General features: G+C 37.6%; 2 protein-coding genes across 8 annotated transcripts in view; both read left to right on the forward strand.

The window, feature by feature from the left end:
• Positions 1 to 9,798, forward strand: part of LOC124876295 (rho guanine nucleotide exchange factor TIAM1-like) — an 84,788-nt gene extending 74,990 nt beyond the window's left edge. For all 3 annotated transcript variants that reach the window (XM_047378948.1, XM_047378950.1, XM_047378949.1), the window contains 9 exons: positions 514 to 622; positions 794 to 973; positions 1,111 to 1,229; positions 1,330 to 1,438; positions 1,950 to 2,008; positions 5,395 to 5,491; positions 6,665 to 6,752; positions 6,846 to 7,018; positions 7,104 to 9,798. In XM_047378948.1, the coding sequence (XP_047234904.1) occupies positions 514 to 622; positions 794 to 973; positions 1,111 to 1,229; positions 1,330 to 1,438; positions 1,950 to 2,008; positions 5,395 to 5,491; positions 6,665 to 6,752; positions 6,846 to 7,018; positions 7,104 to 7,738 (1,569 nt within the window). In that variant the 3' untranslated portion in view covers positions 7,739 to 9,798. The remainder of the gene's footprint in view (positions 1 to 513; positions 623 to 793; positions 974 to 1,110; positions 1,230 to 1,329; positions 1,439 to 1,949; positions 2,009 to 5,394; positions 5,492 to 6,664; positions 6,753 to 6,845; positions 7,019 to 7,103) is intronic.
• A 5,953-nt stretch (positions 9,799 to 15,751) lies between these two features.
• grik1a (glutamate receptor, ionotropic, kainate 1a) overlaps positions 15,752 to 24,129 on the forward strand; it is a 38,681-nt gene continuing 30,303 nt past the window's right edge. For 3 of the 5 annotated variants that reach the window (XM_047379852.1, XM_047379854.1, XM_047379855.1), the window contains exon 1: positions 15,753 to 16,152. In XM_047379852.1, coding sequence (XP_047235808.1) covers positions 16,071 to 16,152 — 82 coding nt within the window. In that variant the 5' untranslated portion in view covers positions 15,753 to 16,070. Of the gene's footprint in view, positions 16,153 to 24,129 lie in introns of all 5 variants that reach the window. The other 2 variants (XM_047379856.1, XM_047379853.1) reach the window with 1 other exon arrangement.

Here is a 24,129-nt window from a genome sequence, read left to right on the forward strand (position 1 = left end):
GCAATTGTGGTCTCCCTTCTGTTCTTCCAGTGGAAATAGCACTTTTCCTATGTTTAACCAGGGCCAATCACCCAATCAGAATCAGAGTTTTGGTGTAGCTACATCTGAGTTGATGGTGTCAGGAATATATATGACCAAAATTAAATACAGTCTCTATGAGAAAGTGCTTGTGCAGATTCAGAGAATGAACAATGACTTCAGGTACAATAATGGTTGTTTTTACATATTGAAAATGGAAGATCCCCTGTTGGTAATATTAGGAAACATTTATCATTTTAAGAAACCAGCTTACTCTGAAAACACTGCTGTAATTGCTAAAATAAGGGTTCATTTTGGCTGCATCACAGAATCCAGCTCTTAAGCAGGGGCGCAAAGGGTCTCTGGAAATAAAGGGTCAAATTTAAGAGAAGTATGTGTTGACTCTGACAGATGATATCCATTTTATAATTACCCAAATAAAAACAAATATGAATCATATTTAGCAATGTATTATGTGTTGATTTGTCTCTACAGAAGGTGCTGTTCTCTTTGGGTGGGTCATTCCTGTATTATGCTGATCGGTTCAAGATCTACAGTGCTTTTTGTGCGAGCCACACAAAGGTCCCAAAAGTCCTGGCTAAAGGTAAAAATGCAGACATTCTTGCTTAGTGGCGATTGCACAATTGATCTGAAGACTGCAGTTCTTAGGCTTATTTACAATGACCTATACAGTGCTTTAGTTGAGTGTCTTGTTTAGTAAATTGTGTTTTTTTTAATACAGTATATATACAACATCTTGTTCCACTTTTTTCAGCCAAAACTGACCCAGAGTTCAAAGCTTTCCTGGCCGAGAGAAACCCCAGACAGCAACATTCATCCACCCTGGAGTCTTACCTAATCAAACCCATCCAGAGAGTGCTGAAATACCCGCTCCTGCTCAGGGAGCTCTACTCTCTCACCGACCCAGACAGTGAGGAGCACTACCACCTGGATGGTAAAACAGTGCTTTTATTTATTTATTTATTTCAAACATCTATTAGCACTGTGAAATGATTTAACATCACATATGCCCCTCACTGTATGGAGCAGTAATTGATTAAGACACATCTGATGAACTGTTGTCTCATCCAGTTGCAATGAAGGCCATGAACAAAGTTGCGAGTCACATCAATGAGATGCAAAAGCTTCATGAGGAGTATGGAGCTGTTTTTGATCAGCTCATCAATGAGCAGACGGCAGATAACAAAGAGGTAGTCTCATTATGTTATAGGTTAGCAAACTGCAATTTCATGAAATGTCAAAATTGAAGCAATAATCGCATTTTTGTCTATTTTCTTCTTTTTAATAAAGGTGCTTGATCTCTCGATGGGGGATCTTCTGCTGCATTCAACAGTGGTGTGGATGAATGCTCCAGCCTCTTTTGGCAAGAGCAAAAAGGACCCAGAATTAGCTGCTTTTGGTAAGAGTTAAACAGATTTTTGGGTAATACTGTCTTTCTCAATACATGTATAATTCATTCCATACCACAGAAAAAACATACTAATCTAACCTACTTGATGCACAAGATATAATAAAGAATATGCACACAAAGAATCAATGCTTTATTTATTTCACCTTTTTCCATGAGCTTAATTGCTGACATGATTCTCACCCAGCCACAAAGTGCACAGATGTGATAAAAACATATAAATGGTTCACTCAGCTCACGTCTTCCTTGAAAACATACTACATGCACAACCATTAATGCCTTTCTTTGCCAAGTGATGGTGAGCTGAGGTGGCTGCTTTTGCATTTGATGTTGAAATCTTTTTAAGCTGGATTGTTTTGCTCGTATGTCAGTAATTTTGGTGACTTTCTCTTAAACCGCTGCTAAATCCATCCTTTAGCATCCTATGTCAAGCTGTCACTACAAGAAAGTGGGTAATAAATGTGCTCATGTCATACCCTTTATCTCTCTGTTCCTGTTTTAGTGTTCAAAACTGCAGTTGTGTTTGTCTACAAGAACTGCTCCAAGCACAGGAAAAAAATTGTGAGTATTCTATTGCTTTTAAATTTAAGACAGATTTAAAAGATGCTCTCATCAGATGGAAATTGAGATTGCTCCCCATTTTTATAATCAATTTTATGCCATAGTTTTTAAATGGCTTATTCAATTTCTCATTAAATAGCATTAGTGGGCTCAGTCTCATGTGTTAAAAATAATTTAAACAATGTTTAATTAGAAAAGGGAACACTTTGTCAATGCAGCTGTAAATATAATGTAAATGTGCAAATATGGCTCAAAACCAGGGGTGTGCAGAGTGGCCTTCTTTCACCTATAATTTAAATATGATCAACTGTTAACTATTAACTATTAACTTCTTAACCAAAATCCTCATTTATGAATCGAGACCAGAGATGTTTCTGGTGTTGTAATTGTGGCTCAACGCCTTTGACAATTACAACCATTAAATACTCCGTAATAATTAATAACTATTGCCGGAGAGGTCACTGTTTAATCGACCGTTTCTGCCGAAACGTGTGGAACTTTAACCTTATTTTGACTGACGAATCACTTTCGCACACAATGAACACAAAACTCTCTCTCTTTATCTATGTGAATATTTATTAATCTTCACCTACTCAATATGCAAAATTCTACATAACCAGGGTAACACATCTAACTAAGCAAAAATAAAGAAAACAGCAGTGGGTGTTGAATCAACCAGCATTTATGGCAAAAACAGAAGAAGGAATGAGAATATGAAAAGGGGTGTGGTGGCGAGTGGTGGGGGGTTGGAGCGCAGCTCCGACTGTACTCAGTGATGTCCTGATCATAAAACTTCCCCCCAACTCCTGAGCACAAAGGATTCTAACTTTTGGCGGCAAGCTAGCACAGTGTGGTTGAAGACAAAGGAAAATGGTAAAATTCACCACGAGGTTATTTTAACAGTCCAGTCTTGGGTTGCGTTGACTCTCAGATGGTGAAACACAAGCAGATCTAGGAACGCGGCGGCTCCAGATATCAACATAACACATCAAAGTTTCAATAAGCAAGGTTACATGCACATATCATTCAGAACACGAGATCCTAACCAGCGATTCTGATCGCTCTACACCTCTGACCCTGCCCAGGCCTTCTAATAAAGAAATAAAAGATTAAATAAAAGATGGGCTTTACTTGATGACGTTTCCTTCTGGGTCAGCGAGTGAGAAGGAAAACGGGGGGGGAGGGGGTTGAAGCGTTGTGCGCGTCCGCAGTTACACTCCAAGAGAGCGGTCAGTCCCGTCCTTTGGTCTTCTTGACGAAAAGGAAAAAATAGGATCTGACCATCAGCAGTCGACTAGGGGTGAAACATGATGGCGGTTCGTTTCCTCGAACTCCGTGTTTTTAGTTACGTATTAAACTCACGTCTTCGATCGGCAAAGTGAAATTTCTGGCCTTCCTAGTCCAGAAACCTCAGTTATGAATTGTTCGTTGGCCAACGGGAGAGAGAAATAAATGAAGTCTCCACCTGGGATCTCTTTTACTTCCAAGGACGCTCCAGTTGCGTGGTAACCTTGTCAAGATTGCCAGCTGAAAGCGAGTTTTGAAAATGTCCGCCTTCTTATATAGCGTCTTGTGACGTCAGACTTGGGACGCCCCGTCATAACAGTCGTGATGCTTGACGGGATATGGAGGAGCGGACTGTCCTGGATACAAAATGGCCGTAAGCATCAGGAGGCCTGGTGTCTGTGCAAGTAGTCCAATATTCAGCAACAAGTGGTCCAACACAACTAACAGGGAAAAAATGATTTAGGGGTCTTTATATTAAAGGTAACAATTATTCTATGTAAAATGTGGAATATACCAAGATGAGTGTAAATGAATGTAACTACGGTTCTATGAATCCCGGATGACCGCCAGAGATTCTCTGTCACTCAGAATCCTTGTTTCAGTGAGAAGATTCTTTAGGAACAGAGCCTCGGATGACGTCAGCATATATAGCTTCTGAGTGGTCACAGGTGTGTCACAGGTGGCTGGCGTTGACCTGGTCGGTCTTTGTCTCTTGGCTGTCGTTGCATTGGCGGCGATGTGGTGTGTTTGTGTGGTTTTGGGGGCATGGCGAGGGCCATCGGCACCAGCCGGGAACCTCTTGCTGGGTGAGTTGGTCCAGTCTTGGTGTGGATGAAGGTCTGTTGTGAGTTCCGTGCTCGGTGTTGTCTGCTCTGTTGCACTTGTGGGCAGATAATGTTTTTTTATATACATTTATATTAAGCGGAGCATTATAACGTTAGCCGTAATGCTCCACTTGTGAAAGTAAATCTTTTGGGCTTATTCTTGGCACTAAGACAACAATTCGAAATGCTACTCTGCCGAACAGCACACGTTGTTTAAAAAAAAAAAAAAAACCTTCAACACTTTCAGGACATGGTGGTTATTACTTCTGCTATTTATTACTTTCATACTTGTAATAATATTTAACTTACAAAATCCTCAAACCCTATAGAAATTAATAGGGCAACCTTTTGAGATCATACAAATACCTTGTGCAGTGAACCTTTTGACGGTTCATTGTGTCTCGTTGCTCTCAGCTAGAGATGTTATCCAAACTTCAAATGGTTATAAAAGTTATAAAATCACAGTTAAAGTTTTGTGAAGTTTTGATCAAATTATTAGTTTTCCCCTCTAAAGCTGATGAAGGCATCACCCACATACTGCACTGCTCAGCTGACCTCCTACAGTTTGATATGCAAACAAATTCCTCATGCTGCCCTAACAATGCATCAACATATCATATGTTAAAACATACAAGAATTTGTTCTCTTTTTATACGTGACTTTGAAATGCGTCAAAAGGAAGAAAACCCCACCTACCTCTCCATTGAATATATAGGTGCTGGTCATAAAATTAGAATATCATGAAAAAAATTATTTATTTGAGTAATTCCATTCAAAAAGTGAAACTTGTGTATTATATTCATTCAGTATTGAGTGCTGTACATGCTCATACTTTTCATGTTCATACGTTTCAGTTGGCCGGCATTTCTAAAAATTCTTTTTTTTATATTGGTAATATTCAAATTTTCTGAGATACTGAATTAGAAGTTTTTATTAGCTGTCAGTTTTAATCATCAAAATTAAAAGAATGAACATTTGAAATATATCAGTCTGTGTGTAATGAATAAATATAATATACAAGTTTCACTTTTTGAATGGAATTACTGAAATAAAGACTGACAGAAGTGGGGCTGCCATACAATCGGCGATCACGGGCCCTTTGATCCCCATCAGCAGGCAAGGCAGGTGAAGTGTCTTGCCCAAGGACACAACGACTGAGAAAGATAGACCAGGGCTTCAAACCGGCAACCCACCTGTTATAGGATGAACCCCTACCACCGCTGCCACCGTCGCCCCAACCATGTTTCTTGTCTCTAATTGTTTTGTTTATTTCAGGGGGGATCTCATCGTACATCTGTGAGTGAGGACAGGGATCATTTTCGCTTCCGACACATGATTGCAACAGACTCCCTGCAAGTCCGGACTCCTGCAAGTAGGTCTACTACTAATTGTTATATTTTAAAAAATACAATCTTAACTTTTCTCCTGGAGCACTAATAACAATGAATAGTTTTCTCTAAAAAGGGTAATAGAAGGTTGCTGCAAAGCTTCACAGACTTGAATAAACTAAAATATAAAAGTGGTGTCTCTATTGTGTTCCATGTAAAGAAACTTAACAATAAATGTAGGAAAATCTGTTTTTAGTTGAGCGTGGTTGAAGTCAGAACTGCAGGCAGGTCATTTTATCCTCTGCATTCCCAAATTGTGGAGGCAGTCTCTGATAAACTCTGCTCTGTGAATCTGAGAGGTATCATCCTAGGATGGAGTCCAGTCCTAGAGTGTGAACATTTGAGCTACAGAATCCTGATAACTATCTGCATCGAGAGTGCCGCAAATGATGACAACTCGTGGATTACCAGTGATGGAGATGTAGCCCCCGGCTGATGGGCATTGTCACAGAAAGTTTTGTCAAGTTTCATGCGTGAAACCCACATTCTCGATTCCACTGCTCAAGCCAGAAATGCGTTTTCCTTACAAATGTGGCACCATTTAAGGAGAAATAAAGAGCCTTTGCGAAGGTAGAAAATGTATTGGCATCAAGCATTGGTACAACAAATAGATCACTGACCAAACACTAATAAAGAAAAGTCAAATCATTTTGTTGGTCATGTTGGTATCTTTGTGATGAGACATTGTAATGTTTGAAATGTTTTGCTGACATCTAAGTTAGTTGGTTAAACACCATTTTTAAATATGCTAACCCCACAACAAGTAAGTTCCAGTCCCATGAAAAGCAATGTCTTTGTTTAAAATCATTTGGTTGTCTTGAGTTATTAGGTGTAAGACTTTAACAACTATGCAAATATTGAGACTTTTCAAGAAAAATGTTGTGCAACTGTATGTCGGCAACTGAAAAAGTAGTTTAAATAAAGCAATATTATGTTGATGATATTGTTCACATGACGTAGCTTTTCCATACTGAAGAGGACTGCCACAAATAATATCAGCAATTTTTTGCCAGGAGGAGGAGATAAAAGTAATGTGTACAAATATCAAACTACAACCCAACACAAAGTAGTGCCTGGAGTGAAGTCACATTTCCCTGCATCTTTTTCTAACATAAAATGACTCTCCAAAATGTAAACTTGTATCTTTTCTTTTTCAGGCTCTCAAGCCACTGCAGTGTGTGAACTTGTCCACACCAGGTCTGAATCTGAAGGAAGACCAGAAAAAACCTTTCAACTGTGCTGCAGGTATTCTCTAAAAGGAAAAAAATATATATTTAAACACATCTAATAGGTGAGTAAAATAATTTTAAGTTAACATGTTTCTTGTATGACTTCCAGTTCTCCAGAGAGTAAAAAGGACTTCTTAAAAGCAGTCCAGTCTATTCTTAGGGAGAAGCAACGGCGACTGCTTCTGAAGACAAAATCTATGTCTCCCAATCAGAAGTACGTCCCGTTTGGTGGCAAACGCCTGAGCGCCCTCAAAGGTGCAAGGGCTGCCATGAACAGAGCAGGTAATTTTACAGAAAACCCTTATCCATCAAACAACACTTTGCAGACCTCATCATGTGTTTTCTTTCCTTTTGGGTCTGCGTTCAGCATCTGCTCCATCACGTACTCTGACTCGCAGAAGCCTGATGAGGAACCGCATCATTATCGATGCTGACCTGGTTTTCCACGGCAACAACAACAGCAGTGACAATGCCAACTTCTCCCACCACTCATCCTATTCTTCCTCAAACTCGCCACCCTCCCATCACGAACCTCATCCGTCTCACGAACTTCAGGCAGAAGACACAGATCGTTGGGTGGAAGAGCAGTTTAACTTGGGGCGCTATGAAGACCAGTGCGAAGGCATCGACGACAGACAGGTGAAGGAGACGGACATCTTGAGTGATGACGATGAGTACTGTGACTCTGTCCGATCCCTTCCAGCTGAACCGGACTCCCTAGAGGCAGGGGTGGAAGGACTGAACTTGCACAGCAAAGAGGTCAACTTGAATAGAAAGATGGAGTCTAAAAGTGAAATCGACAAAAGTGTGAAAGTGGACAGAACAAAGCAGAGAGATGATTCAGATTCCTTCACATCCTGCAACCTCTCTGTCTCCCGTTGTTCAAAGCTAACTCCTTTGAAGCAGCAGTGTGCTGTGGAGGGGGCCACAAGCAATGACCACGACGTAATCTGGGTGCGACGGGACGACTTCACTAAAGGGTGCAACAGTGATGTTTTTTGATGCGAAATTGCAGGACAGGATGAGGAAATGAGAAACTGAGGTGTCTTCCACTTAATACAGTACCTTGCAAAAGAGTTTTTTCCCCTTGAGGTTTTTCACATTTGCATTTTATTGGGAATTAATGTGATGGAACTTAAACCTCTCCACAACCTTATCCCTGTCCTGCCTGCTGTGTTCCTTGGTCTTCGTGATTCTGTATCTTCACTAATGTTCTCCAACAAACCCCTGAGGCCTTCACTGAACTGCTGCATTTACATAAACTAAGATTAAATTCTATTTACTAATTAGGTGACTGATGACTAATGGTTGCACTAGATTTTAACAAGAGTTATAAGAGTAAAAGAGTCTTGATACAAATGTCCTACTTCTCAGTGTTGTTAATTGAATGGATCATTTTCCTTCCACTTTATAAACTATACTTTATGTTGTTCCTATCACAGGGAATCTCAATAAAATACGCATGTGTGGTTATAACATGTTGTTATAACAGCGAAAAACTTTATGGGGTATGAAAACCTTTGCAAGGTGTAAATCAGGATTGCAAGAAAATGTGGGAATAATCAGGTACAACCTTTAAGAAAAGGTGTATAGTCTTCTGTGATACTAACCAGTCCATTCAACCCCACCCATTCTGACAACCCTAAAATCCTGCAACATGCACTGCTTCGTCTTGCACCCCTCAGATTCTCACTCAGAACCGCTTTCTGTAAAACTGGGACCGAGAGCCCTCACTGTAACCAGGCACTTCACAAACAACTGGCATTTATCTGAAGATGAAACCATTGCATGTATGTCAAGCAGGAAGGTGTATGTGTCTTCATACACTGTAAGTGTACATCGTATGTAGACACAGGCAGCTCCTGTCCTTTCACACATACACTGCATGGAAGAGACATCCTCACTGAACTGCCTCTGACCAAAATATCTATTTTTAACACAGGAATGTGGGTGGTATATATTTTTCTGACTCGAAAAGCTGCGTTTGTATTTAACCCTAATCCTAAACCACTCCTAACGCCAACCCCCACAAGGGCTGTGTGTTACTGATCTTCTCTGTAGGAGATTTTGCTAAATGGCTGCTGTATAAAAGAGTGAGGTCCGAAAGCTTTATTGTGCTTTTTTAAAACTGTTTTAACTTAACATCAGCTGCACATCACTGTATAGTTAGAAGTAATAATAATGCTGTTCACCTGTTGTACAAAAAACGTTTTGAAACTCACTTTGTCTTCAATCATATCCTTTTTAGAAATAGCTATGAAGAGCAAAGTTTTTCATGTTTATTTAATATTGCCTTTTTGAAAAATTTTACTGTAACTTTTTAATGTTTACAACACATTTATCTGCTCAGTGTTACAAACTACTTTGTATTTGGTGGCAGAAACGGACATGATAAAGCCATTATCTATGCCCGTCACAGCTTTTATTTTGTTGCTAAAAAAAATATCCCTCTATTTTGGTAGTTAATGGGTTTTTAGCTCATTAGTAGGCCCTACACTGTATTCAAGAATCCCTTCAAGCTTAAAATCCCTAAAATACAGCCCAACCACTCCTTCCTGGTTTCTTGAAAATTATTAGTCCTGAGCTGCAACTTAGCTCTCCTCCTTTAGCAGATGCAGACAACCTCTTACATTTAACTTATAAAAATCCTGTCGCTGCCTGCATCCACTTCACAATCCTGTGATGCTTCTCCATTCCACCAGGTGGTGCCATTTCACTGTCATCACAGAAATGTGCTCATTGTGAGTCTTCTGTACAGTACAAGCACTTAATACAGAACTGTGAAGAAGGAGGCTTAGCTACTCTGGTTCGTAGAAATAAGGAAGTGGATGGATTTAAGACTTCATGTTCTTAATCTCTTTCAAATGTTGATGTCTCTGATAACAGCTCACTGGTTCATGACATTCAGGACGGACTTGACTGTGAGGTACAATCACCCAGCCTAGGAGGTAAACTTTGAAAAGCCCTTTGACTCCCATCTTTGTACTTTTGAAACTGTTTGTACTTAAAACTGTGGAGCATTATCATTTTTATGTGAAAATAAATAAAAAATTCTCAGTATACTTGTTTTTCCTCATTTTCTTCTGTTTAATTATGTTTATTAGATAGTTTTGTCCCCATACCAATGTACACATAAAACCTCCATCCCACCCATGTCCAGAGTGGGGATTGTTTTATTTATTTTTTTAAAACATACGAATGAAAGTGAATATACAAAAAATAGAGTTCTTAATTTTTTTTTATCTGAATCACCTGCTGCCTTTCAAATCTACATCCATGAAAGCCGAGAAATTTCTTCTGGCTAGAACCAGTCACTGTGCTGAAGGAAGGCAGGAAACCAAATTATAAAAAAAATCACAATGCTTACTTTTTTTTTCTCTGGAATAACTAAGCAGCTTTTCTGTAAAATCAATCTCATTTTACATATACAGACCCATTCAATAAATTGGATTAGAGTCAATATTATTACAGTATCTCAATTAAGAAGCAAATAACATTATGTAGATTGATTACACGTAGCCTGAGGTTTTAAAGCCTTTGTGGAAATTATGTTTTTCTGATTACAGTTAATGAAAACACATTTAAGATCAGAATATAAGAACAATAAAAACATATTTTAAATACAGAGATGTGGGCCTAATTAAAAGCATTTTTAATACCTGCTTAACGGTCATTTTTAGACCTGACAAACAAGCCTCATCGGAATGCATATTCTAATTTATTGAATATGACTGTAGTTTGTCGCTTACAGAAAAACATGTAATTTTGCTATTTTGTTGGATAATGTTATTTGTTCAAGATAGAATTGTCGGAGTTCTGGGAGTTTTTTCTGTTCACCTGTTTTACCAGCTACTAACCCCATCCAACCTCTAGATGGCACCAGACGCACGGTAGGAGCTGAGTCCACAGGTGTTCTCCATCACGCTCATCAGGAGAGGAGCTTACCAACACTCAGGTGCCTGAGTGTTAACCTGCAGTGGTAACTCTAGCTGGCCAACACAAGTCTCTTTGTAAGTTTTTCTGAGTACTTACTGTTAGGATTATGAATCTAAGAATATTATTTAATATTAATAATTCATAAAATAATATTTCGGTCTGTTAAGGGTTGTCCTGTGAATACCAGCCCAGTAATGCGGTGGTATTAGGAGAAAATAGAAAGGTGTGAGACGAGCTCTGACATTATACAACAGCATAAACTCTGCACACACACAGAATGAATTCACACAATTTCTTAAAATACAAGAATTTATCAACAAAAGTCAACTCAAAGTCAAACATATTTCAATCAACAAACTCTTTACTATGTTAAAACAATCCAACTAAACTACCAAGCAGAATGAAAGAATAGGGAAGACTAACGGGCTATGTACAATATAAACAGGTTGATTAAAGATGTTTGAAAACCATGACTGTAGGAGTGATGCAACATTACCATGCATTGTTTATGTTTGAGAACCAAGGATTATCTTGAAGAATCTGGAAGTGAAGTTAAGTTAGTCTTGGAACTAACTTAAGCAATAATCAGCAAACGTTTAGACAACCATTCACAATGCAAGATCATAAAATATTATTTTAATAAAATAATGTTTTAAAGAATGATTTGCTGAATAAAACCAACCTTCTGGATGATTAATTCTCAACGGGGTCTCATTAGCTGCCCTTATTTATTAAAATATTTAAAGAAATATTAAAAGGAAATGGTAAAATATTTAAGGGGATATTTTGGAAAAGAACCAAATCTTTCTGGGGAAATTGGGCTTAATGGTGTTTACTTAGTTATCAAATTTAGTAAAATGATGTTAGGGACACATTATTTACAGGATTGAAAACTAAACCTTTCTGGGTAAATATTATTTGGCAACAAGCACGTGTTCTTAGCTGTTAGCAGTTGAAACTAACAAAGGAGGCTGATAGCTTAGCACCAGAATCAACACACACACCTTTAAAAATACTGTTAATAAAAGGGTTAAAATGCATAAGCGCGGACGGCGTGATCAATCTTCTGTTTAAAATCACCCTTCAAGTACAGTTTGTCTTAACTTTAAAAACATACAAACACAGAACACAACCTGAACATGTGTGCTGCAGATGTTCTGCTAGCACCAAGATAGCTGAGTTCAACACAAACAAAACCAAACTTCATAAAATGGAAAACGTTTAGATCATTTAAATCTAAATCACTTCTATATTATTCTGCCCAAACACTTAACCTCATGAACTGTGGTGAGGAACGTTGTCCAGGGCGGACAAGTTTGAAGAAACGTCCACAGTCTTTAAACGGTTAGCTACAGCTAACCTCCTTAGCTGTGGGGAGAGGCGGCTGTACGATAACTGCACGTTATCGTAACCATGGTGATGCGGCTCCTATTGTCCTTCTCTCAGGCAGGGAAAACCGCTTCACTCGGCTTGTAGAGACAGCGTCTCTACTGGGGACTTCTCTGGGACAGTTTGCTTCTGCAGGCCTCAGAGAGAAAGTAAGCAATGCTTATACCTTAATTTACCCCTTTTTATGAATGAATACCGGATTCTTTCAACAGTAATTCATCAGTACATAACTTGTGCATATGATTGATGATCGTATGACACCCTTGGATCCAATTTGAAGAGTTTATGTCTTTTTGCCAGCAAAGAGATATTAGCACGCTGTCTCCTCCTATCCCGATGATCACGGGCGTGGAAGAGGGTGGACCATTGGAGAGTTTGCTTGGCTGTGCCGGAAGTAGGTTAATGCAATTATTTTGAAAGTTCCAGCAAAGTTTGTACCAGATTTTAATGTTGCAATCCATGGCTGTGGGTCCCAACATTACCACCGTGCTCCCCTCCAAGATTATCCACCTGGTGCCACCTCTACCTCAAGTGCAAGTAAGACAGGATTACCTGGACCATTCACTTACCCGACACGCTCCCGGAGTTTCCATCCATCTTTCTTCTTTCTTCTATATCAAGATCAACAACCCAGAATATTTTCTGCCACTTACCATTGATCCCTTCTCCATACAACGGCGAGTTTCTGGTTCTCCAGCATTCAAATATATTTCATAATAAATGTATTAAACTTTTCCAGTTTCCTGAGTGTATTTGTGCAGGTGGGTCAAAGCAGCTAGAAAACCAATGACAAAAATATTTTCTCACAGAAAACAGCTTCCACACACACACATGCTTCTGGTGACATTGCATAAGAAAAAAGGCAACTGTACAGTTATTTTGAGAACATCTGTATATATTTTTTGTTTTCTCTTTATTTTTGTTTTTAATCAAACCACCCCTTAAGTTTTACTTGTGTTCTCTTTACTAATTCTGATGTATCTAGAGTATTGTGCCTCTTGTGATGTCATCAACGCAAGTCACCCAAAACAGATTTTTTTTTTCCTGAGTGATCTTAAGTTTGTATAATGTTTGAGATCCTGCAGTAGCAGTACATACTTTATTATCTAGCTTTGTTTTTATTGTTAACATTTGGTAGTGAAAAAAAAAAAATCACCAGTGGATAGTATCTTTAATAACCAAATTCTGTCAATTCAGAAAATATTGCATTTTAATAAAACAACTTCTGCTGTAAGACAAGATATTTATATTAAAATAAGATGATATACATTGTCTGTAAAATTTGCATAACAAATAATCTAAGTAAGGATTCAGAGCAAAAAATACACATAAATGCTATATGTATTAATTATCAGTGGCGAAGCTTCAGAAGGCTCTTCTCATCCAAACTCCCACCACTCACCCACACTGCTGCCCCAACAAATCATGCAAGCTGACAAAAAAGCTGCAATTGTGAATACATTTTTAAGCAGAACTAAAGCAACATTATAGTTTTACTACGGCAAACTAGGCTACATTGACAGGTCAAACACAAAGACTATTTAGGTTTCAAATAGAAAAGCTCACAATACAGTCAAACCTAAATAATCTATGCATCCTTCCCTCCATCCACTTTCTCCAGCACATTTTGGGGGATCCCAAGATATATATATATCTATATATATATATATATCTATATATATATAGATATATATATATGTGTGTAAATAGATGGTTACAGGTAAACTTGAGCTAGTAGATGCATCCATCTATCAATTGTCTATACACACGTTCTTGCGTGGTTGTAATGGGATACAGCCTGTCTCCAGCACTTATTGAAAGAATGGGAACACCCTGGAGAGGTCACCACTCCATCACAGGTCAAGGCAAGGATGCCCAGGACAGACAGCCATGCACGCACACACTTTCCCCTAAAGTCAATTTCGAGAGGCTAGTTAACCACACATGCATACTGTGGGATTGTGATTGGAAATCTAATTAATATAGATGTTAAAGAAATGTGTAAATTAATTTTCAATAAAGGACTGAATGTATACACTTAACAATTTAAAAGCAGGTAAACAGTGTTGCCACCAACACATACTGAGAGACTCTTTGGCCAGGGCAGTGGCCAAAGAGTCTTATACTTATTTATTTACATGATGTAATACGCATTGATATTACTGTTCTATTATAGTGCCTTTCACATACTCCAGTCCCTACCCTCAAATAATGCTAAGATAATTAATTTTAACATATTAAATCAGCTGATTTTTGCCATATAGGTGCTAGAAAACATGAACCTACTCACTAAAATCCTAAGGAGAATCAATATTTTTCTTTTTAACATACCTATATTTCAAGCTCTTTGATAGCAATATACCTTAATGTATGGTTTTGGTGCACCACCCCAATATTAGTTCTCGCTCATATGTACAAAACTTTCTTAAAACATCCCTGCACCTACAGATCAGTAAACATCTGCATATGTATGCACACACACAAATAAACATCTAAAAATTAGAAAATGTAACTTTTCTCAACAGAGAATAGGGGGAATAAAGGATTTCTCATTGCAGTTTATCCACGTTGATGAAACCTCTGCTAGATAGCAACTGAAACAATGAGCAAAGAGGGTGTGAAGAATTATTAGAGAACTGATTAGCATTCCTGCACATGGATCAATCATGTAATTTCTGGAATAAACGCTGTTTTGAGCCTGTACTGGATTTGTTTCAATATCTCACCGAATGGTACTGTCTCTGGTAGTTCCACTCAGTATTCAAGTCAGGTTAGTGTGTCCTTCTGGTCAGGCCTTGTGGTCATTTGTGTTTTAAGTTAATTAGGAAAGGCGGTTTTTTGGAAGTTCTTGTTGAAAGATTTCACAAACACTGTTTTAAACGAAATGTCAGGTCTGACTTGAGGAGGATTTTACTTGAGGAGAGCACGCCTGGCTCTGGGATGGTTTGGCTTTTTTAAAATGTCACAGTATTGAAAAATACTTAACACAAAAGGTTTTCAATTTAAAGGTAGTTAAATATCCTACCAACACAAATCAATACAAAAGAGAAATTTGATTTTTCACTCACTTCTTAATCATTGCTTTCATTATTTTGTAATAAATATGATGTTATAAAGCCTCAGCAGTGTAAAGAATAAATGGGGATCTTGTTCTCCAAGCGGATAAAAAACTAGAGTTAAAACTTGGTTGTCGGTAGAGAGAGAGGGAGATAATCTGACATTTGCCCTGTAACCTGAAGATTATTCGCCTCTTATCAGAACCGGTGCAAAGAGAACCGCTGCCAGTCCATCTGCTGTTTAATCCAAAGGACTGCAGCCAAATTCCATACAGGGAAAAACAGCATCAGGCACCGCGAACCTTCAGAGTAAAAGCTGCCTATCTAGTTTTCAAATTAATAGTCGGGGATTTATTCTAGTCAGTTTAATTTCGCAATAAAAAAAAAAAAAAAAAAAAAAAAAAAATATATATATATATATATATATATATATATATATGAATTGGGTTATAAAAGCTTTACTGATCATAACTTCTGAGGATTAGAATACAATGGTACTAACCCTAACCCCTTAATTCAGAAAATTTTAAATATAAACAAGCATATACGTGGCATTTAAATAAGAGGGTTGAAGCTTCATTGTGTTTTATTTTGATAAGTCGTGCCGGAAACTTCCTTTTGATTCACGCATCCACTCCAGCGCTCGTCTGATGCTGGCACTAGGTGCGCATAGTCCGGTGGGTTTTGTTTTTCCGCTACTTGCGCTTTTTTCATTTTGAAAATGAGACTTGTTTAAATGTTTGCAAATCTTATTTGAAAAAAAAAGAACGTGTCTCAATGAAAATTTCTCCACCATAATTTGAGCTATGGATGAAGTGGTACGCAGAGGTTCGGTTTGGGAATAAAACTTGGGTTGTGCGCTGCCGTGACCCGTCCGTGATGTCCATGCTTGGATAGAAACCCTTTTGGTCTGCCATGATCCCAAAACTCCCGGCGAGTTTTCCTGGAAAACCATGGACCACCGAAAGAGACTCTTCAGCTATATTTTCATCGCGGTTGAGCTTTGTTTGGGCTCAGCCCAAGTCCTCAGAATTGGTGAGCGCAACAACTGTTTACGCACAAGTGTTTCCGAGTTTTCCTATTTACTTTCAGAAATAGATTGTGATTCTGTTCAGTGTCCTTTTCCATCTGTGAACTTCTACCTCAATTTCATTGTCCAATGTTCTGGATATTGATAATTGATTTGTTCTTCATGTCACATAAATCTGTGATGTCCCTCAAAAAAGTTTTCTTTACCCTTTGCATGTTCAGTTAATGGAGAGTGAGCCGCCATCCCCACCTTTTGGTGCACTGTAAAAAAAAGACAGTTAACCATGGCGCCAATGAAGTTGTGAAACAAGCACTGCAAGTTCTCAATTCAGTGATAAAATAAACGGCTTCTTCTGCATTTTGCAAGGAGTGTGGATTGCATTTGATTAGCTCAAATTCAACATTGAGTATACAGTACTTTCACTGTTCATACCTGCAATTGGTTTACTTTACATTGCACAGTGATTCTTTAAAAAAGCAAATTGAGATGATTGAAATGTCAGAGAGAAGCTGGGGGGTCGAGGGAGGGACTCTCATAGGGCACCATCAAAGCAACAACCACCACCTCTTTTAACTTTATTCTTTCATAATGTTATTCTTTCTTTACTTTATTGTAATTTTCAAACAAATCTGTTTGAACATTTATGCCATCAGGAAATTACTAAACGCCTTGCTAGACAGACAACTGAAACTAAGATTATCATTCACTTGGTATATTGTTGCTTCAGTATGCCACTGATCTTCCTCAATCCTGTTGTCATACCTCTAGATGGAGGTAAGAAGAATCAAACATCTGCATGTAGACTGAATTAGACAGGAGGAGGGTGAAGACTAAGTGCTTTGTTCCTTATCCAAGCCTCTCATTCTTACAGACTTCCAGTCAGATCATAGATTAACTATAATGTGGGAATCTAAGTGGGTAAATGATCTGAGAATCGGTGTCACTACTTTTATCTCGAAAAAATGCTCTCTCTTCCCCTCTTGAAGCCAATGAAGTAAATACAGAAGGTTTAGTATAATTTTATGTCAGACCATGAGAAATGATTCTGTATCTTGCTATACTGTGTGTAGATATCAGGTCCCAACAGTATGTAACTGTATAAAACTATGTACATAACCTCACATTCCAAGGAACTGATGCATCTGATCTGTGAGAGTGAGATTGTACAGCAGTTCAGACTGATAAAATGGAACATAACTATTAGGAGATTTAAAACAAACAAAAAATAAATAAAATGGATTTGTAAACCATCTGGAATCCAGTGAATTGAAGCCAGAATTAGAAAAACATGTTCTTTCTTGGTTGTACCAGTTAAAAGCCTTGCAGCAGCACTTTGCACCAGCTGTACACAAACAACAGAAGCCTAGTTAATTCCAAAAAATAAGTACTTTACACTTATAAAAATGTGATATTATAAAACATTCATGAAACTACTATAGCCTCAACGTTGCTTTTAGAGATTAGACTTTGTTGTTGACAGAGCACTCACCAGTGTAGTTGTATGAGGAATAAACTTAATAGTTTTCTGCATAAAGACCCTTTATTTCTGAAGAACAGCACTAGGTTGCAGAGGCTTCAAGAATGGATAGATGGGTGGGTGGGAGTGGTAAGTATATGTAAAAATAAAATTATATATGTTGACGCTCACATGAGAAAAGTCTTATATTGCTTGTTACACGAGGCTATGTCCTTGTTTATAGGATTGAATGAATTTTCGTTCTTTTTTAATGTTTCACCTTTCTCCTATAGAATTGGATTTAGAAATAATGTACAAAATAATTTATGTTTTGTCTCTTAATTTTTTACATTTTTGATTCTTTGGAGCCAGAAGTAACTGTAATTCAGCAAGACAGTAAAGGTAATACCTGAAAATGTACCCAACCCCCACACACACATTTGCTAGTTAACTGGCTATAAAATGGCTTCTGCACCTCAAAAGATGACAATAGTTTGACCAAAGTCATACTGCTTATTTGAGGTTGGAGTCACCTATTTCGATATCTATGGAAGGCCACATTCTGTATTAGGGGCTGCTCAAGTCATACAACCCTTAATTTAAGCAAAGCGTGTGCATTTTACTATGAATATATTTGTTTTGTAGTAAACTTTCTTTAGTCAACAATTATTTCAACATTTGAGGGTATCTGGTAGAGAAGAAGTTGATATAATCCATACCATCTTGCTGTGTTAGATCTCTTTTTGGCAAAGTCCAGCTTCACAGGCAGAGGATTTATGATGTGGGGTTTAGCTCTGGGTCTCATATTAATATTCAAGGCTGTTCAGGAGCAATCCGTTCAGCTTCAGCTATTCAGCTCAGATCCTTTGAACAAGACAAGTCTGGAAGTTTCCAACTCCAAAGGATTTGCATAACGACACGATTGGTATGTGTGTTTGCCTGTGTGAGGACTTACAGAACTACAGTTACTGTTGACACATTGTTTTCAATTAGCTTAAGATAAACAGGAGATCTGACATACATTCATAGAGAAAAAAAATTATCTGCAAATTGTTTTCTTCTTTTTCTCAAGCAATTTAGGTGAGCTTATAGATAAACAAATACTGCATCTTGCCACTTTGAACACTTTGGTGCAGGATATATATATATGTATATATATATATATACACACAGTGTTTTACTTTACTTCATCATGCTGGTAGCAATACATGATTTCTAAAAGGAGAGCTAAAGTGTTCAGAAGAAACATTAGAGATACACTATAAACCACCCAGAGTTGGAAGCAGCCAGTTTTCTTTTCATTGTCATTCTCAGTGATCCTGGGGTCCCTTACTGAAAAATTAAATTTTTTCCTCATTAATTGAATGCATCAAACCAATAAAAAGTACTGCGCACATTTTTGAATTTATTAAAATATCAGTCAGAGATTAGGGACATTAGCCTCTTCCACAAAACATTTCTAAAACCACAAAAACACGATTCACGCAAGTGAAGTCTGTGATATCCATGCTTTCTGAGAGGAGGTTTGGCATTGACTACACATAAAATCTGTGCTGGAGGTGCCACCATACCATTCTTTTCAAAACAACAATGGTGGACAAACTCAGCATAGCGATCATGTTGTTGGCGGAGCAAAAGCTTCAGATGTAAATAATATATCTCATTTCTGTTATTCTCCTTGTCAGAGATTATTTCTGAGTCTTGTTTACAGCTTTAAATCCAGCCGACGGCTGGTCCCACAAACCATATGCTATAAGTATATCACTCCCACAGGCAGCAAACCCGACTAGCCCCTGTACAAGTTAGCTGATTTAGGACTCTGACTACCTAGCTTTGCAACGCTGGGGCGTATTTTAAATGATGTGCATGTTCAATTTGTGAGATTATAGTCTGTTTTAGAAACTGCAAGTTGATTATATAGGAAGTTACTTTCACAATAGATTTTTTGATGCATAGGAGCTTCATATTAGGAAACCATTGCCTTTAATTCTTATTCCCGTGGCAACAGAAAAAAGTGTCTTGAATTTAAGTGTGTTTCCTATCTGTCAGAACTCTACATTGCTGGCAAAATATGTATGCTATATTCTTATCTTTCTAGGCAATGCAAGGCAAGCTTATTTATATAGCATCATTCATACACAGGATGATTCAAAGTGCTTTACAGGAAAAACACAGAAACAGAGTTAAAAAACCCACCTGATACAACAAACCTGAAATCTGGAAATCTGGACCAAAAGCATTTATTTCTTGATATGAGCATCTACTAAAGGCCTAATTCAAATGCAAGACTAGAAGCTGTGGAAATAGTAATGTTTCTTGGTCCCCTTGGTTACTGTGTAAATTTTCACCACTTTTTTTGTGTTTATGTCCCTCATTCTTTCTGCTCGGTGCATTTTTCTTTTGTAAGCACCAAAGTAAAAGTCTTTTTCTTTTTCTTAGATGTATTCACCCCTTACGTGTTCATAATTTTCTTTTTCAGAGGGGAGCTGATGTTAATAATTTGGTAACAAAATATTCAAAAGTCTGGAACCACTCTGTTAATTTTGTGATTTCCATGCACAGCCACAGGCGTAGTAGCCCCAGGAGATAAGTGGATAAACATACAACCATTGATGAGGTTAAGCAAAGCAATGGATAAAAAATAGGACTTCTAACATTTTAATGTAATTCTTGCATCTGTGCTAAAATGCTGATTAATGTGTATCCACACATTATGCTATGGCTAGTTTTTTTTTTTTTAATTTGAATGGAATAAGGAGTATGCAATATGGCAAAAGCATATTACAACAACATTTTTGTTTTTTTACAGCAAATTCACAATCTAGATTTATTTTGGGATTTCTTCATGCCAAACACCTAAAGAACATTCAGGCCAAAAGACATTTTGTAATAAATGTTTAACCTTTTTGTGCAGCTATTCTAAAAATTAAAGCAATTAAGACTGACCTTTAATAATATACCTAACACTTAAAGTACACTTGGAAGATTCAGTGCCACAGAAAATGAATCATTGGATTCTTCTTCTTCTTCCCATTTTCACTTCATACTATTTTATTGCTTTTTTATGTAATAGACAGTTAGAAAGTAGTGCCTAATTGTTAAGTTGGAAAAAATATTAAACTGTTTTTAAAATGTTCAACAAAATAAAAATGTAAAAAGTATTTAGCCCCCCAGAGTCAACATTTTTACAAAATAAGCTTTCACTGCACAGCTGCAAGTCCTTTGGAGAATTTCCCTAACTGTTTTCGACATCTAGACAATATTTTCTGCCCATTTTTGAGCAAAATAACTCAAGCTTAGTCACAATGCATGGGAGTGTCTGTTAGCAACACATTTCAAGTCTTGCTACAAAGTTTCAATTGGATTTAGATCTGGACTCTGACTGGGCCATTCTAACACATGTGCTTTGAGTTAAACAATTGCATTGTATGCTTAGGGCTGGTTTCCTGCTAACAGATAAACTTCTGTCCCAGTTTCAAGTTATTAGCTGGCTCTAATAGAATTTCTTCCAGGATTGCCCTTTATTCAGCTCCACCCATCTTTTTACCAACCCTGAGAAGCTTCCCTGTCATCTGCTGAAGAATATCATCCACACAGCATGTTTCACCAACGTGTTTCACTATGCAGATGGATTGTTTAGAGTGATGTGCTGTCCTATTTATCTGCCACAAACAGCGTCTGGCATGTAAATCGAAAGCACAATTTTGGTCTCATCTTATCAGAGACCTTTCTTCCAAATATTTGCTTTACCCTCTACATGCCTTGTGGCAAACTGCCATCCTTCAATAAAGGCCAGACTGTGGAGTGAACTACAACTACCGTTGCTTCACCCAGCTGATCTGTGCATCTCTGCAGCTTCCCCAGTTACCATAGGCCTCTTGACTTTTTCAATGATTGCTGTGTATCCATTTAGCTGGATAGCCATGTATTGGCAAGTTTCCAGTTGTACAAAAATTTCTTCAGATACGAATGACTCTACTTTAACCTTTTCCAAAATGTATCCCTAATTTGTTTTGTGTGTTCCTTAATCTCAAATGAATACTATTTGCTTGTTTAACAAGATAATGTCAGAGGTAGCTTTTATAATGCTGTTGTTATGCTGTTATGTTGTTTTACAGTATTAAATGAACTTCTGTTACATTATTTGGATTTACAGTTAATAAAGACAGGACAGTTTTAAAATCAGATTTAAGCAGAATAGCCCGTATGCTGGAAAAAATAAAACATTAGCTCTCTGCTTCATCTGGTGCACAAAGTTGTGGTGTTTACTGAGAGAAAAATGAAAATGGTGTACACTTTGGAAGTCTCATTTCCTTTTTGTCAAGTTTTCAACAGCATTTTGTCGTGTAACCATGAAATTCAAATGTAAAGCTTACAATAGGTGTATAAACAACAGGGTGTTTCTTCTGAAGTCAGGCCAAACTCTAGTGTGAAAACAAAGATCTTGGCTGAAATAATTAGAAACTATACATATGAGTACACCCTTATTTTTGAACCATTAATGTTGAGACATAGTTTAAAAATGTGAGACATAAAACAATCCCAAACTGTCGAATAGTTACCAGCCTATTTTGTTTGTATTACCACAGAAATATAAATCATATAAATGTTAAACTTTAAAATGAAAAGAAAGAGAAAAAAGCCATATCTTCAAGTGAAAAACAATCATCTACAATTTAGCCATTTTTCTGCCCCCTTTGTGCATCTTGACTGTGTGTGAATGTTATGCAAATAGATCCTGCATGCAAATCACATGCACGTATTAAAAGCTATTTTTGAGTCCTCTGGGTCCTCTGAAACTTTTAACATCCATTTGCAATGTATTTTATGCCAGATGGTTGTGCGCTCTTGTGGCAAATTATTTCTCATTATTGTTTAGCTCAATGAAAGCTTTTAGTGCTCTGAGGTACATTAATTTATTTGTTGGGCAAAAAGTCCTGTCTTTTAGATGTAACTGCAGCAGTCACAGACCACAGCACAGTCAAAGTTGTTCAACAAAATGACAAATGAACTCATGTCATACCTAATTATTTGTCATTAAATAATGAAGTAGAAGATAGATGGGGTGAGGCCGTTCATGCTTACAAACGGAGCCAAACATCTTTATCTTTATGTTGAACAGATTGATCTGCAAAGCTTTTTTTGTTGGATGGGTTTTATTTTAACTGGAGGCAGACAAAACACCCATCCATCTTTCTGTATTGTACATATTTCTTCAAGCTACAGTTTTAATTATTTTATTACTGCCTGCTGACCTGTGACACTACAATTCATATGAATTCACAAATGACTTCTCTGTATTATTAATTATCAATGGCGAAGCTTCAGAAGGCTCTTCTCATCCAAACTCCCACCACTCACCCACACTGCTGCCCCAACAAATCATGCAAGCTGACAAAAAAGCTGCAATTGTGAATACATTTTTAAGCAGAACTAAAGCAACATTATAGTTTTACTACGGCAAACTAGGCTACATTGACAGGTCAAACACAAAGACTATTTAGGTTTCAAACAGAAAAGCTCACAATACAGTCAAACCTAAATAGTCTATGCATCCTTCCCTCCATCCACTTTCTCCAGCACATTTTGGGGGATCCCAAGATATATATATATATATATATATATATATATATATGTGTGTGTGTGTGTGTGTGTGTTTGTATGTGTACATAAATTGTGCCTTCAATGAGTGTTGATGCCTCATTCTCCCAATGCTGGGATCAACCTCAGCGGCTCATTTTATTTAAAAGGAGCAGTGGCTCTCCTGCAAGCTCATCCCAAAAGACTGAGCTCAAACTCAACTTGTCCCAAACTTTATTTGTTGAGCTTATATGAAACACAGCAGAGGTTGACAGGAAGGGCTGAAAAGGACAGTAAAGGTACAAGCAAAGTTATTCCACATTAAACAATATTGTACCAAAGCTCTAAACAGAAATATTATGTATGAAATAAAATCGTAAAAAGCAACACATAATGCCCCGATAAGGTCAGTGTTTGCGATTTAACAATAAGAAAGAGACTTAAAAAAGCATCTATAAGAGAGTTTCAAGGTGAAAACTGCTGCTGGCCAAAAACAACACAAAGGCTCATCTCACATTGGACAAAGACCCTCAATTTAGAAAAATATTTTTTGGACTGACAAGACAAAAGTGCAGGTTTATGGAGGTTGTGCATCCAGTTACATCTGCCATAATGCTACCACAGCATTTCAGAAAAAGAACATCATACATAATTATTATTCATGGTGAACATGGTGTTGGTAGTGTGAAGGTCTGGGACTGGTATGCTGCTTCAAGGCCTGGATAACCATAATTAATGGAACTTAATTCTGCTTTCGGCTAGAAAATGCTATTAGAGAATGTCCGGCCATCAGTTTGTGATCTTATGCTCTTTGGTTATGCAGTATGGCAATCAATGTTTTGGATTGGCCTAGTCAAAGCCCAGGCTTAAGTACTATTGAGGCATGACCTTAATAGTGTTGAATGACCTTAATAGTATTTCATGCTCAAAACCCTCCAGTGTGGCT

Source organism: Girardinichthys multiradiatus, chromosome 11, assembly GCF_021462225.1.
Source record: "Girardinichthys multiradiatus isolate DD_20200921_A chromosome 11, DD_fGirMul_XY1, whole genome shotgun sequence".
Taxonomy (NCBI): Eukaryota; Metazoa; Chordata; class Actinopteri; order Cyprinodontiformes; family Goodeidae; genus Girardinichthys; species Girardinichthys multiradiatus.